This window comes from Antechinus flavipes, chromosome 3, assembly GCF_016432865.1.
Source record: "Antechinus flavipes isolate AdamAnt ecotype Samford, QLD, Australia chromosome 3, AdamAnt_v2, whole genome shotgun sequence".
Classification (NCBI taxonomy): Eukaryota; Metazoa; Chordata; class Mammalia; order Dasyuromorphia; family Dasyuridae; genus Antechinus; species Antechinus flavipes.
Window position 1 is genome coordinate 456,844,453 of NC_067400.1, and position 16,722 is coordinate 456,861,174.

Below are 16,722 nucleotides of genomic sequence, written 5' to 3' on the forward strand. Positions count from 1 at the left end.
CTGACATGAACAAAAGCTATTGAATGATTCTAGTAGATATTTTCCAAAATATATAGAAAATACAATCTTGTTATTTAAGCATTTTCTGATGCTTAAGTTATTGCAGTGTATTGGAAAGGAGAATCAACCTTGTTCCCAGGAAGCCGTAGGTTTTAGAACATACTAGCTGTATGATTTTGAACCATTCACTTAATTTTTTAGTCCCATGTACCCCATCCCAATCCCAGTCAATTCTCTAACATAAGTTCTGAGAGGCAGTTCTAGCCTGTGTTCTTAGAGGGAGTTTCCTTGCTGGGAAATTTCCCCTAGGAATGAAATCAATCACAGTTCTGATCCTCCTCCAAAGCACCTTTCTGAGGTCCCCTTTCAGTTATGCTTTATTAATTCTTTATTAGAATTCTATAGTCATGATTATATGCATATCAGTGGGAAAGTTTTTTTTTTTTTTTAAGAGTAGAGACTTTTTAATTCTTTTTCAGTTCCAAATTCTCTTCCTCTCCTTCCCTTTTCTTCCCTCACTCCCATGTAATGTGAAGGCAAGAACAATAAACCTATTACAAATATATATAGTCATGCAAAAAAAATTTTTTCAGTAGCCACAACCTTCCCCTTCTCAAAAAAAAAGAAAAGAAAAAATTAGTTTTTCTGAATCATTTGGAATTGTGGTGCTTCGTTATGTTGATCAAAGTTAACTTATTCTTTCAGAGTTGATTATCTTTACAATTGCTGATACTGTATAGATTGTTCTCCTAGTCTGTTCACTTCACTTTTCATCAATTCATACAAGTCTTCTCAGATTTTTCAGAAATTATCCTCTTCCTCATACACTACAAAAAGCTTATTATTCTTATATGATGATAATGAGTGCCACCCCTCTATGGCATTTCTCAGGTCCCTTTTAATTTTACAAGCCCTTAATAATCCTTTATTATACACAATTATATTGCACATGTAATTTATATATCAGGGAAGCTAGGTATTAAAATGGCTGGACTGCTAGGCCTCAAGTTAGGAATATTTATCTTCCTGAGTGCAAATCTAGCCTTAGACAGTTACTAGCTATGTGATTCTGGGCAAGGTATATAATCCTGTTTGCCTCAATTCTTCATCTGTAAAATGAGCTGGAGAAGAAAATGGCAAACGACTATAGTGTCTTTGCTGAGAAAACTCCAGATGGGGTCACAAAAAGTTAATACAATAAACAACAACAACAACAAAATACATACATAATCACTTATTGAATACTACTGTGTTAACAATTATTAGATTACAGCTTTCCCTCTACTCTTTTCTTTTGGAAAAAGACATCAAAATTATAAAAAAGGATCCATTTGAGCATTGAGCATTAAGTTAATCCCTAATGTAAAAATATGATATCTATATGCATGGGGAAATTATAATTACTTCTTATATTATTGGGAAAGTGTTATAAACTCTTAAGACCAAATTCAAAATGAGAAAAAAAATTAACCTGTTGGTTCTCTTCTACTTCTTCACTATATAGAAGACTAGCCTTTCAAGAGCTCAAAACTTATAACTATGAGCAAAATTTCTTCTGGTTCAGCAAGAAATGTTGAACTCAGGAATCATCTAAATGCTTTAAATCATAAAAAGAGGATAAACAAGTATTTTGCTTTTCATTTCAAAGGTCAGGTATTCTTTGGGTTATGTTGGATCAGATGGCTCTGGAGGGAAAGTGAGGCAGGTGACCTTGCCCAGCCCTCCCTCACTTAAATCCAATTCACAATATTCATGGCATCCCCTCCCTGATGTCATGGTCCTCTTCCAGAGCAAAGGACAAACAACATCATCTATAGCATTTAATTACAATTTACATTGGTTCAAAAAGAGAATTTAAATAATGGAATATGTTTTGTTCTTTGTTTAATAGAATGCCTGGTTTAGGAGGACTTCACATAAGCCAAGACTTTGATCTGACCTCTGGATTCAATGGGAATTCATTTTATTCTGAAGGTAAAGCATTATGGAAAACCCCATGAGGACTAGCCAATGCTGAGTAATGAAAATATTTTCTCCTAATAAATTGAAACTGAAAAAGGAAATAGGTCCAAGAGCTAAAAGCTGGCCACCGTCAATGTGGAAATGCTATTACATGTCTGGAGAGGTAGCATGAAATGATAGAAGAAAATGAAGCTGAAATCAGAAAAATTGTATTCTAGATGTAGTCCTGCCAGTAGTGTAGTGTTGGATAAGCTTCTTAATATCTCTGAGCCTTTCATCTACAAAGTAGGGATAATGCCACACAATATTCTTTTGAAGATCAAATGAGACAATGGGATAGAGCAGTTTTTAAAACTGCTACAAATTGAGATACCTTATTTATTGTCCTCTTCTATTATAACAGCTAGCTTCACACAAAACTTTTATTAACAGCCATATATTTTATAGTTAAAATGGAAAAGTATATGTGTACATATATATATATTACATATGTTTATTATATATGTATATATACATATAAAGATTGTGTCAAACTTGCTCAGTAAATTTTGTAAATTGTTTTATCCATCGGATATTATTATTATTATGCTTAAAATTTTATTTTCAGCTGATTAAAGTGACTAATCAGAAACAACATTATTTCCAAAGTTGTCCTTTGCTTCATTTTAAAACTATGTCTAAGACTTTGGAGTAACAGATCAACCAACATACTTCTTAAAGAAGCAAGGAAAGAAAGTGTCATTCTAGCATATGTTAGAGTTATCATCATCCATGTCATGTCATATTTTGCTTGTGTAAGGAAGCATCCTTTTCTATTTGCATTGATTTTGCTTCCTATGGATGTTAGATATCTAGTGAGCAGTCATGTCTACATGTGTGTTTTAATTTACTTGCAAGCTAAACATAGGTTATTTCTTAAATATATTTAGTGAAAATGATGACAGACTGTTACACATCTTTAGGTATATTTTACTTCTACTCCTAACTTCAAATTTAAAAAAAGAGACGAGTAGGAGAAAATTTCAGAGAAGAAACTTCATCTTTTAAATGAATTAATTAGTTTAATTAGGTCAGTTTTCAGGAGGCAGATCGGTGTGAGGAGTGATGTCAGAAGAGTTGGGTGCAAATCCTGCCCAAGATATTTCATTCTATCTGTGTGATCCTTGAAATCAAGTGGCTTTTCAGAACCTTGATTTCCATATATATTAAATGGAAATAATCATGTTTTTTCTTCATCTTCTTCCCAGCATAAATTGTGTGAGAAATAATTTGCAAATCATAAAAGTCTCACTAAATATGAACTATCTTTACTATGCCATTAAAGTGGTTTGTTATAATTAACATAGACTTGCCAGATCCTTTTAGTTACCTTTTAATGCAATGTGACTATTAGTATAAATTTGTAAAATCATATTGAATTGCCAAAAGGAAAAAAAAAAAAAGGCAGAGCAGTAGGAAACGCAACAGGCCTACTTAAAAGTTTTCTCCCAGGCCTAGGTGAAAACTATCTAATTGTGCCTTTGATAAGCTGCCAAATGTTCTCTGGCAGGTAATTTTTTGGGTGTTTTCTGTAAAAATGAGGTCTATTTGTATTTTATAGAAGAAATTGAATATGAAAACCAAAAAAGACTTGTTGAAGAAGAGGACTTCAATGTGCTTACATTTGAGGATCTTCTCTGTTTCTCTTATCAAGTTGCCAAAGGAATGGAATTTCTTGAATTAAAATCGGTATGTTCCTTCTGAAAAATTTGCAAAGGAAAAAGTGATAATATAGAAATTTGCTTTAATGCTTCTTTCTTGAGATTTAACTTGGAAATCTCTATTTCTGTCTCTTTCTCTATTCACCTGCACCTCAAACCCCCTCTCCCCCAACAAAAACAAAACCAAACCTGCCTTAATTCTATGCGTTGTCTTAGAATTAGAAATGAAATTCTTTTAGAAGACCACTAGCTTTAGGAATTGGATCAGGGGACCCAAATCATAAAATTCAGTGATACATCCAAAACCACCTCAGGAGTCGTAGAGAATTCTGTCCCTTCATTCAATAAGTGTTTATTGGAACTTTGTGGAATCCAAAAGGTCAAAGTTCCTGCATCTTCAAACTTTAAACTGATTTTCCTCCTTTGATCCTTCATTTTATGCTCTCTCTCTCTCTCTCTCTCTCTCTCTCTCTCTCTCTCTCTCTCTCCCCCTCTTTCTAATTAGAGAACTCAGATCATTCTGACTCCATGACCAATGTTCTATGCACTGGACCACTTAGCTGTACCAATTTTGCATCTTCTCAGTCTTTATATCTCCCTTTAGTAATGTCTTCCACATTAGTATTTTTTTTTTGATGATTTGATATTTTATTTTCCCCAGTTACATGTAAAGACAATTTTTATATTCTTCTAAAAAATGTTCTTCCCTATCCTTCCTCCTTTTTTGAAAAAAACAAGCTATTCATTAATATATTTGTTATGCTCATAATTTGACTTAAATCACTCTTCTCACCAACTTTACTTTCATTATCTTCCTTTTTTCTTTTATTTCACCCTTTCCCTTCTTTTTCCCCTCCCTTTTTCTTTTCTCCCCTTTTCATTCCCTTTTCGTCCCTTTCTTCCCTTCTTCCCTTCTCACTTTCTTCTCTTCTTATATTGTTTGGATAACATTTCTAGTGTTTAAATTATCTAAATTGAAAAATGTAGATGTCATTTAACCTTTATTTATTTTCCTTTCACATCATGGCAATGGACTTTTTTTCATTTTTGCTTTACCCTGTCTCCAAAACAACACATCATAAATTTAGAGTGGGAAGGGTCTTTAGAGACCTTCTATTCCAATTCTTGTTTACAGATAAGGAAATTGAGACCTATGGAGCTTAAACAAGTTAACCTAAGTCACACAGTAATAAATAAATGGCAAAGCCAGGATTCAGATTCAGTGGTCTGATGCCTGCCCCCTGCTGTCCAGACTCTCTCCTTATCTCAATCTATTCTGTCACCTCATTCTTCATCTTCCAGTCTGTCAGCACATCTACAATACTATCAGGAACATGTCTCTAGAGACTGCTTGACCCCGCTCCATGCCTTAGTTAGGGGACATGAAAATCATTCAGGATTGTTAGTTTGTCTGTCCTTTGTTCACATCTTTATTTGTTAAAATCTGAAATAAGCCCATTTGATAACAGAACTTATTTCTCTGATTACAGCACTACATATTTGTTTAAAGTAGATCCTAGACCTTTGTAGTGAAAGGCCTCATGAGAACTTGGGTTCAAATCCTGCCTCTGACATGACCTATCTATGGGCATGCCATTTTATCTTATTGGACCTCAGTTTCCCCTCATATAAAATGAATTAGATAGCTTTATGGTTTTTTCCAGGGCTAGATCTAGATAGCTTTATGGTTTTTTCCAGGGCTAGATCTAGATAGCTTTATGGTTTTTTCCAGGGCTAGATCTATGATCACATTATACTAGTGGGCTGAATCCTGAACTTGGCTAGGGTTTGAATACAATCATGCATCTTACTCTTAAGAATGGCGTTACCATAGATAAATCACTTAACCTCTCTGAACCTCAGTGTCCTCACCTGCAAAATGTGTATAATAGCACCTGCTTCCTAAAGTTGTTATGAGGTTCAAATGAGTAAAGGTGTTTTGCAGGCTTTAAAGCATTACATTAATGTCATATATCACTGTTACTTTCTTAAACGCCTTTGTTCCTCTGCTCTCATATTGTGTATTCTATCTTAACTTTTGCCTGAATCTGTTTTCCTAATTAATCTCCCCTCCCCATTTTTACCAGATAACTTAATTATACTTTCTCTTTAGTGTGCTGATATCCATACCCATTCCCCTTAAGAATTCAACTCCAAATTTATGTTCATTTTTCTCACAAAATATATCTGTCTTTCCTGGCACCTTCATATTTCTGCTTCTTCCACCACTCCATTCCTTTGCTGTCCCTAATGTTGCCACTTCTCAGGTACCTTCTTAGAGTGAAAAGGTGCTGAATCATGTGCAGAATTGGAAAATTAATGAGTTGTATGATATCATCGTATTTAATATTAGTCTTGAACCTAAAAGAAATTTGTTCTTTTTTTAAATAGAATTTTTTCCCCTTCAGTTACATGTCAAGAAAAATCTTAGCTATCATTTTTACAAGATTTTGAGTTCCAACTTTTTCTCTCTTTCCTCTTCTCTTCCCTTATCTAAAGATGATAGGCAGTTTGATATAGTTTATACATGTGCTATCATGTAAAACACATTTCCATATTAGTCATAGTTATGAAAGGAAAAAACAGGAGAAAGAATGGCATTAATTAAAAAAAATGCTTCTATGTGCATTCAAAGTTTATCAGTTCTTTACCTGGTTATGGATAGCATTTTCCTTCATGAGTTCTTGTATTTTTCTTAGATCATTGAATTGCTGAGAAGAGCTGAGTCAGTGATAGTTGATCACACATAATGTTGCCTTTACTGTATACAATATTTTTCTGGTTCTGCACATTTCATTTTGCATCAGTCCTAAAAGTCTTTCCAGGTTTTTCTGAAATCTGTCTGTTTTTATTTCTTCTTGCACAATAGTATCCCATAACATCCATATACCATAGTTTCAGACATTCCTCAATTGATAGGCATCCCCTCAATTACCAATATTTTGCGACCATGAAAATAACTACTATAAAAATTTTTTTGCACATGTTTTTCCTTTTCCCTCTTATATTATCTCTTTGGGATACAGACCTAGTAGTGCTGTTACTGGGTCAAAGGGTATGAAGTTTGCTTGTCCTAGAAAGTTTGTTCTAATAGTAAATCACGTTTATTTTGTTTTTTTTTTCCTAGTGTGTTCATAGAGACCTTGCAGCTAGGAATGTACTTGTAACTCATGGAAAAATGGTGAAGATATGTGACTTTGGATTGGCCAGAGATATAATGAATGACTCCAACTATGTTGTCAGGGGCAATGTGAGGCTGATGTTTTTATTCATTTTTATTCTTATGTCATTGTTCAATTTCATTCAATTAAGCAAAAATATATTAGGTACTTGCTGAGTACAAGATACTGAAGAGATAAGGAGAAAAATGATGCTTTCTGTCCTCAGGATGTTTACCATTTAGTAAATGAATGTGTTTTATTACAACTACCTTTGATTGATAAGACAATGAACCTTACTATTTAGAAATGAGCTCTTTTCCCCTTCCCCTCTAGTAACATGCAAACATATGTCTAATAACAGCTTTGATTTCTGTGCCAAGAAATCTTTTTGGCTTTGAAATTACACAAACAAAAAAAGCACCAAAACAATTCCTATCTTATTGGATAGCCAGAAATAGGCTGATTCTAACTGAATTCTAATCTAAAACACATTTTGAAGTTCCTTTTCTAACATTTCGGGGGCATTTCTTTGAAAAATCATATTTACTGGTATACACATCAGTTCTTTTAATTATAAAATGAGTAGACATAATTAATATCCAATTATCTTACAAATAATGTATATCATTACTGATAAAGGAATGAATGAAAAAATACTTAAAGTGCTTATTCTGTGGCAGACATTGTGTTAATGCTTTTCATCAAGTCTCTTTTTCTATTTTTCCCCCAAATGTAATCAATTATAAAATTATTCTATTTTTTCTGATAGATATGAAAGATACTAGAATATTCCAGAGGCTTGAACTTCCAACTCCATCTACAAACAGTTGCCAAATTTTGTTGATTCTATCTTTTTTTTTTAATTTTTATTTAATGATTACCTTATATTGACAACATTATCCCTTGCACTCGTTTCTTTTCCGATTTTTTTTTCCCTCCCTCCCTCCACCCCCTCCCCTAGATGGCAAGCAGTCCTTTATATATTGGATATGTTACAGTATATCCTAGATACAATATATGTTTGCAGAACCGAACAGTTCTCTTGTTGCATAGGGAGAATTGGTTTCAGAAGGTATAAATAACCCGGGAAGAAAAATAAAAATGCAGATAGTTCACATTCGTTTCCCAGCGTTAGTTCTTTGGGTGTAGCTGCTTTTGTCCGTCAATTATCAATTGAAACTTAGTTAGGTCTCTTTGTCAAAGAAATCCACTTCCATCAAAATATGTCCTCATACAATATCGTTGTCGAAGTGTATAATGATCTCCTGGTTCTGCTCATTTCACTTAGCATCAGTTCATTGTAAGTTTCGCCAGTCCTCTCTGTATTCATCCTGCTGGTCATTTCTTACAGAACAATAATATTCCATAACATTCATATACCACAATTTGCCCAGCCATTCTCCAATTGATGGGCATCCATTCATTTTCCAGTTTCTAGCCACTACAAATAGGGCTGCTACAAACATTTTGGCACATACAGGTCCCTTTCCCTTCTTTAGTATTTCTTTGGGATATAAGCCCAATAGAAACACTGCTGTTGTTGATTCTATCTTATTAATATCATTTATATCTATCTCTTCCCTGCTTCCATGACCAAATTCAGATCTTCATCACCCCTTACCTGGACTATGACAATTTTCTTCTGTCACCCTGCTAATACTCTCTCCTCTCTCAAATCTCTTCTCCACACAGAGGCCAAAACAATCTTTGAAAAGGCAGGCCTGGCAATGTCACTCCACTGTTCAAAAATCTTCTGTGGCTCCCTATTGTCCAAAGGATAATACATAAACTCTCCTCAGTTTGTAGCCTTCAATTATCTATTTCTTCAAACTACTGTTCCAGTCTCATGTTTTACTACTCTTAATCATTAATCTACTATTTTGGGGGGGAGGTAGTTAGATGGCACAGTGAATAGTGCTAAGCTAGAATCAGGAAGATCTGAGTTTACATCCTATCTCAGACATTTATGAGTTCTATGATCTTGAGCCTATCACTTAATCTTCAGTTACCTTAATCCAATGAAGAAAGAAATGGCAAACTACTCCAATTGCTTCCCCAAGGAAATCCCATGGACAATATTAGTATGCTATGGTGCATGAGATCATGAAAAGTCAGACACAACTGAACAGCAAGAAAACTCTTCCTTGAACTCAGCATTTGCCTTTTTTTGTCATTCTCTGAATATCAGTTTAGCTAGGATTTGTCCTGTCTTCTCCAAGTACCCAGTTCTTAGAATTTTCCCTTCCCAAATCAATTTGCATTGCTTGTCTATGTACCTATCCACTGTAGCTCTTTAAGGGCTTTAAGAGCAGGATAGTTTCACTTTTGTCTTTGTAACTCCAGTGCCTACTATAATACTTTGCACATAGTAGGCATTTTAAAAAATGAATTAGATACTTGTTAAATCCAATAGGAGCTTTGTGACAAATTAGAAATTATAAAGAATATTGTATATTGTATGACTGCTATTCCTGAATTTTTCTTTTTATTGAGTGAAAAGAGGATCCAATATATGAGAACTCCATACAACTTCAAAAAAATCTCCTAGCTATAGGGATAATTCTTCTTCCCACTAGACTCAGTTATCTTCACCAGTCCTGTATAGGTCCCTGATCCCACTATGAATAAAGTCAGTACTATTTATATTTATAAGCCAAATACAATTCAATCATTCTGATCTCACTAACTGATAAATTGTCATTAAAGTGAATAAATATCTTACCCACAAAACACAAATCACTCTTCTGGTTTTGATCAAGCAATTAGAATAACCCAGTCAGAAAATCCATTTACCTAACTTTCAAAACTGAGTTAATTTTGAAAGATTTGAATATTTTTAGTAAGTCATACAAGCCATAAAGGGAGCACATATTGCAGTGGAAAGAGTATTCTTCTGCCCCTTCTGCCTAAAAGGAGAGATTAAAAAAAAGAAGTCTTTATTTAGGATCTAAGATCTTGTGACTTCCTCCTTAACAGATATCTTCCTCATCTGGTTACCTGACTTAACTCTCTTAATGTGGCTCAAAAGTCCTTTTTCATCATATTTGATGTCAATAAAGCCACAGAAGCCCACATGTTGTCAGTTCTGGAAATTATGACACATGCCACTCTTACCACAGTTCTATGTATGGCAGCATTTCCAGGATGATCAGTGTTTCCAGAAGTTCAGTGGCAAACTATTTCAGTAATACTACTTTCAGAAATATTCGCTTACTCCTGATGGGTTGATTGGCTGACGTGCAATTGTCTACTGACAAGCTAGCACCTTTTATGCACCTTTGTGCTTTTATATTTATTTGAAAATAAATGTGTTTTTCAAGAGTACTGATCCTACTATTAATATAAAAGGGAGAAAGTTAATTTTCTAGATTGTAACCCTAAATTCTAGACTATAAAGTAGGCATGCAATTTTTGAGGGAAACTTTTTCTTTTTTTCTTCATTTACATGTAAAAATAATTTTTAACATTCATCTTTTAAAAATTTGAGCTCCAAATTCTATCACTTCCCCTCTCCCTATTCCTTGAGAAAGCAAGCACTATGATATATATATGTATATATATAGATACATACATATATCTATATATATACATATATATCATATATATGTGTGTGTGTAGTCATGCAAAAATGTATTTTCCACATTAGCTATATTGTAAAAGAAAACACAGACCAAAAAACGTCATTTAGAAAACCAAGAAATCAAACCAAGAAAAATAAAGTAAAATAAAGTATACTTCAATCTACATCCAAACTCCATCACTTCTTTCTCTAGAAGTAGATAGCATTTTTTTTTATCCTAAGTCTTTTAAAATTGTTTTGAACCATTGTATTGCTGAGAATAGCTAAATCATTCACAGCTATCATTGAGTAATATTACTGTTATTGTCTAGAATGTTCCCTTGGTTCATTCTGCATCACTTCATTTAAGTCTTTTGAGATTTTTCTGAAAGCATCTTGCTCATCATTTCCTACAGCACAATAGTATTCTATCACAACTACATACCACAACTCCTTCAGCCACTTGCCAATTTATGGGCATCCCTTCAATTTCTTATTCTTTGCTACCACAAAAAGAGCTTAAATATACATTTAAAAATTATTTATTTTATAGATTTACACATATTTTTATATTGTGTGTATGTATACATGTATGTTAAAACCATATTATATATAGTTCTGTTTATCAGTCTTTCTTTGAAAGTGGATAGCATCTTTGTTCATAGGTCCTTTATAGTTAATTTGAGTACGTAGAATACTGAGAAAAAAAAATTCATGGTTATTCTTTGAACAATATTACTGTTACTATATACAATGTTCTCTTGGTTCTAGTCATTTAATTCTTTCTTATTCTGAAGCATGTATTTTTAAAGAGTGGAATTATCAAAACAAATTTGAATTTATTAAAACAATATTGTTAAATAGAAAAAAAAATTAATGTCAAAGTTACTTTTTGATCTCCTCTTTGGTTTTCTACAGGCTCGTTTACCTGTGAAATGGATGGCTCCTGAAAGCCTATTTGAAGGCATATATACAATTAAGAGTGATGTCTGGTCCTTTGGAATATTGCTTTGGGAAATATTTTCTCTTGGTATGTTTTAATCCATGCTAAAAATGTTCAAAGCTCTGGCAACCCAAAGACTAAAATAAAAACAGCTTTTGAGAGATATTTTTGGAAAAAATTATGCACTTGTAATCAAAAGGTCAGATTTCAGATTCTGACTTTGCCCCTTATTACCTTGGTTATGGCTTTGGGCAGTATTCTCCATTGGTCTCTGTTTTCTCACCTATTAAATAAGGAGGTTGGCTATAGGTGAAAGTATCAATAGTATCACATTCAGATAGAAAAGATCACTGCATTAGAGAATCACAAATCAACATTATCTAGGTTATATTGTGGAACAGCTGTATGGTGCAGTGGATAGAGTACCCAATCTAGAATCAAGAAGATGTATCCTCCCGTGTTCAAATCTTCTTCAGACACTGACAAACTGTGACTCTGAAGAAGTCATTTAGCCCTCTTTATCTCAGAGTTCTCATCTGTAAAATGAGCTAGAGAAGGAAATGGCAAACTCCTCCTGTATTTTTGCCAAGAAAATCCTAAATGGGATCACAATAAGTCAGAAGCAACCTAAATAATTGAACAACAATAAAATGTTATATTATATTTTTATTTATTTTGTTAAACATTTCCCAGTTACATTTAAATCTGTTTAGATCCCAAAGGGTGAATTTGACACCTCTGAGGTTCTTAGCACTGGTTTCAGAGGACCTTAGTTCAGAATCCCACAACTGACTCTTACTATGTGATCTTAGGTTAAGTCACTTAACCTGCCGGTAATGTTAAAGAGTTGGTGCAAATGGCTTCCCTACAGTTCTAGATCTATGATCTTTCTCATAGGAGGCTTATCTCCCTGCATTCCAGTTTTAGGTTTCTTATATCTTGTATGCCTCCCACTCAAGGAGCCCATTCCAACAGAAGAGCTAGAAAGGGGAGAGGAGGATCTTGTTTGATTTTAATTATGCTCCATTTGAATGCTGATTTTATTTCCATGATGTTTTTCTCAGGTGTGAATCCTTACCCTGGCATTCCAGTTGACAATAATTTCTATAAGCTCATTCAAAGTGGATTTAAAATGGACCAACCATTTTATGCTACAGAAGAAATGTAAGTGGAAGCTTAAGTTGAGATTTAAAGGATATCAGATTTCATTTCAAACAAGCATTCGTTTCCCCTCAGAGGGCCAGGAAAAGTAAAATGCTGAGAAAGTGCAACAGATAAAAAATGATTTCTCATGAAAAAGAAAAACCTATCTTTACACTTGGGTTCCTTAGAAAATGATTTCAGCATAACATATAATCATACTTTAGGTGGTACGATGGTTAGAACCCAGGACCTGGAGTCAGGAAAACTTGGGTTCAAATCCAGTCTCAAACATTTACTAACTGTAACCCCAGGCACATCACTTAACCTTATTTGCCTCAGTTTCTCCATCAGTAAAATGAGTTGGAGAATGGAATGCCAAACACTCCAGTATCTTTGTCATAGTCAGATATAACTGAAATACAGCATATCAAAAACATATTTTTAATTTTAATTTTTCTGTGAGGTCCTAGTATAGAAGAAGAAAAATGATCTCTAGATTTAGAAGATTTCTATTCAAATCTCATGGTTGATGCTTAGTATCTGTGTGACCATGGGAAAATTATTAAACTTCTCTGGACCGGTTTATTCACCTATAACATTAGGGGGTTGGACTAGAGGGTTTCTGATGTCCTTCCCTTTTCTAAGTTTATGATGCCTCTCTTGCAAGAGGGCCAAATCTCTTTATCTCTTTTATTCTAACCCTGTAGGACCCACATGACTTGATGGTCCTGGACAACGTCAATTATAATAGGCTTACTTCCCTAGGGGTGATCAAACTCTGCATCAATCAACATTCAAGATCTCTGTACCAGACAAACATTTATCTTTCCTTTAAATACATCTCTATTCTTTCCCCAAGTCTTTTTGTCTTCCCTGTTACAGTTATAAGTTTTCACAGAAGAATTTAGCTTGAAATTAGCTCTCCATATAGCCAAATGACAGTTCACGAAATAGAAATTAACAAATTTGACTTCATATTGTTTTACTCATCTTGGTCCTTCTCCTTGTTCCATTGTTCCTGCAGCTACTTTATAATGCAGTCCTGCTGGTCTTTTGACTCCAGGAAAAGGCCATCCTTCCCACATCTGACTTCTTCTCTGGGATGTCAACTGGCAAATGCAGAAGTTGCGGTACGTAATGCAAAGGGAATTCTGTCTGACTTGAGTTTTCTCCTTTTTTTGATGTAGGTGAAAAGGGAAGGAAATTCACTGTCACCAATGTACACAAGATCTAGTCATGGATACTTTTATGAAAATAGCAATTTTTCCTAAAAAGTTAGCTAATAATTTAATCATCAGTAGCTAATACGGAGTCATAATCATGTCATATGAATTAAAGTTCAGTTCTTACTGACTGAAAAATCAGCTACTTTTTTGCTGTTTTTTCTTAGTCCTTTATTCCAAAAGAGAAACATCATGGTGCATAGAAAGTTGATTTTGGAGTCAGGAATACCTAAGTGTCGTATTTATGATTCTCTAGTTGTATGACCCTTGACAAGTTACTTAGTGCATTAAGCAACTCTCTATAACTATAAATTGAAGAGAAGATACCAACTTACATTTGAGGAAGGGGTTTCTTTATCCAGTATTTCCCTGTATAATGAAACCACAGTTCTAGATGGAGATAAATCCCAATCTCTATCCTTATCCCTTTATTCTAATCTGGTTAGACTAAGTCATTATGTCAAAAGTTAAATTCTTAAAATTTGGAACCATTTAGGTTCTACCCTCTTGCCTGGTGATAGAAGAAAATTTTCCTTGTAATAATGTTTCTGTTGTCCGTTCAAATAAAACTATGTCTTAATGAGCCCTGCACCCTGGAGATCAAGTTTTTGTTTGGATTTCTTCTTTTTTTTTCCCCTTTATTAATTGATTTATTTTTTCTGATTATACAAATATATTAACTTTTTAAAATACACTTTTTTTTATGAATTATGTTGGGAGAGAAAAATTAGAAAAAAAGGGAAAAATCATGAGAGGAAAAAAAAAACAGAAAAAAGAAGTAAATATAGCATGTGTTGATTTACATTCAATCTCCATAGTTCTTTTCTGATTGCAGATGGCATTTTCCATCTAAAATTTATTGGGATTTTCTTAAATCTATTTGGATTTCTATCTTCTTTTCACCAAGTTGTAGTTGAAGAATAATTTTTTTTCTCAGAGTTGACCCACTTTGGCATATATTGAAACAAAGGATCCTTGCCAGTGATTGAATCAGAGAGTTTGAAGAAATTTTGCATTTTAAAATCTCTTTCTTTCATTTGCTTTAACGTGAATTTGTTAAAGATCAATCCAAGGTAATAGATAAGGAATCTGAAAGGAGAAGCACTGCATCTGCCCCAGGCAAAGACTATAATATGAATTATATCATGTGTTTAACTGTGCCTGTGGTAATATATCTGAAAATGACTGGGAACATTTTATCACCACCTCCATGCTTTAGTGCCATGCTCTTTTATAAAATGCTTGACAGTACTGACACATAGCTGGTACTTTATAAATGCTTATTCCTTCTCCCTTCCTCACTTTCATGTTTTGAAATTTAGGTCCCTCCTTTAGTGCCATTTTCTTTCCCATAGTTGTTAATGTTTTCCCTTTTACCTTAAATTACTTTGTGTGTATTTTGCATTTTCCTCTCTGTGTATATTTCCCATCTTCCCCTACCTGTTCCCTCCTCAGTACAATGAAAGTTCCATGAAATAAAAAGACTTTCATTTTCATCTTTCTATTCCTAGCACCTAGCATGATTCCTGACTTGTAGAACTGAATTAAATTGAACATTAGGTAATTTTAATTAACATCTTAAAGAAGGAAAAATGAAGATTCAGGAATTTTCCCAAGTCTACTCAGAAACTTATACGTAGAACCAGAATAATTTTTGGATCCCATAGAAAATTTTCAGAAAAGTCCTCTCTCTTCCATCTCTTTACTCCTGTTAATTATAAAATAAACTTCACCAAAGGAGAGGAATTACCTCCATTTGTTGTCATTCCCACTCTGTAGTACTGCAAAAGTTTATTGTTATATCAACTTATTGGTAGAGCCAAGTTTAGAATAAAGAATTTAATCCTATCTCAATTTCATGCTAAAATTATTTTCCATGTAATATAACATGCTATGCATTTTAAAAGAGATCATGAGACATAGTAGATAGAAGACTTTTCTTGGAACCATGAAAATTTGGGATTTAATCCTGACTAATGCATACTAACTTTGTGTCCTGGGAGCAAATCTCTTGACCTTTTAATATCCCAGCCATTGCTCAAGACTATAATCATAGATGCATAGTTGCCTTTGTAAAGGAAGGAGGGAGTTTCCATACCCTGGAAGTTCCCCTTCCTTGTAGATGAAGTCATAGATTTGGACAAAAACAAAACAGAAGTGATTGATGTGTTTTCTTTGAATGAAAAACAAGCAATGTGGAGTCTTATCAGTAAAAGCTGTAGTCATCTTCCTGTTCACACGTTGGTCCAAGTCATAATGTTCTTCCTCCTTCTTGTATTTAGATGTATCAAAATATTGAAGATGGAATCTCTAAACCTATGTCCAACTTACCAAAAGAGGTCATCTGGCAGCAGTCACATCAGTCCAGGCCAGCCCCTTCCTCAAACTCAAAATAAGGATTCTTAGAAAATCAACTAAGTCTTCCTGACTTCGCTCTCAAATCTTTATGCGAGCTGCATGTTGCCAAAAGGAGGCTGGTAGAATCACTAAAGTGAAATGAATCATCAGCGGCTGCCATATTGGGATGTTCTCTAGATGTTCAGACAGGGTTTGTTCTTATTTTTGTTTTTGCTGAGGCAATTGGGGTTAAGTGACTTGCCCAGAGTCACACAGCTAAGAAGTGTTAAGTGTCTGAGACCAGATTTGAACTCACGTCCTCCTGACTTCAGGGTGGGTGCTCAATCCACTGTACCATCTAGCTGCCCCATTTGTTCTTATTTTAAAGGGAAATTTTGTTGGTTTTTTTAAAAGACAAAAAAGGAGAAAAGAAAGTTAAGGAAAATTGATTAATTATAACCTGGTTTGTATAAATATTTGCAACCAAAGCTCTTCCCATGATGTCTATGTGAAAATTACATACTTGAATTATCTTGTGTTTTTGTAAATACCTAAAAACATTTTTATTAAGTGCATAATGTGATTTTTTTAAAACTCAGCTTTGAAAATAACATGTACTTTAAGGTTATCTTTTTTTTATAGCTATTCTATGAGTATACTTTATGGGACAAAAATAAACTTTCTACTTTAAAAA

At 33.8% G+C, this 16,722-nt stretch overlaps 1 protein-coding gene across 1 annotated transcript in view; it reads left to right on the forward strand.

Annotated features, from left to right (window-relative positions):
- FLT3 (fms related receptor tyrosine kinase 3) overlaps positions 1 to 16,722 on the forward strand; it is a 70,833-nt gene extending 54,111 nt beyond the window's left edge. The window contains 8 exon segments of the mRNA XM_051986529.1: positions 1,892 to 1,974; positions 3,563 to 3,690; positions 6,790 to 6,912; positions 11,301 to 11,412; positions 12,390 to 12,489; positions 13,493 to 13,598; positions 15,974 to 16,015; positions 16,017 to 16,722. Coding sequence (XP_051842489.1) covers positions 1,892 to 1,974; positions 3,563 to 3,690; positions 6,790 to 6,912; positions 11,301 to 11,412; positions 12,390 to 12,489; positions 13,493 to 13,598; positions 15,974 to 16,015; positions 16,017 to 16,097 — 775 coding nt within the window. The 3' untranslated portion in view covers positions 16,098 to 16,722.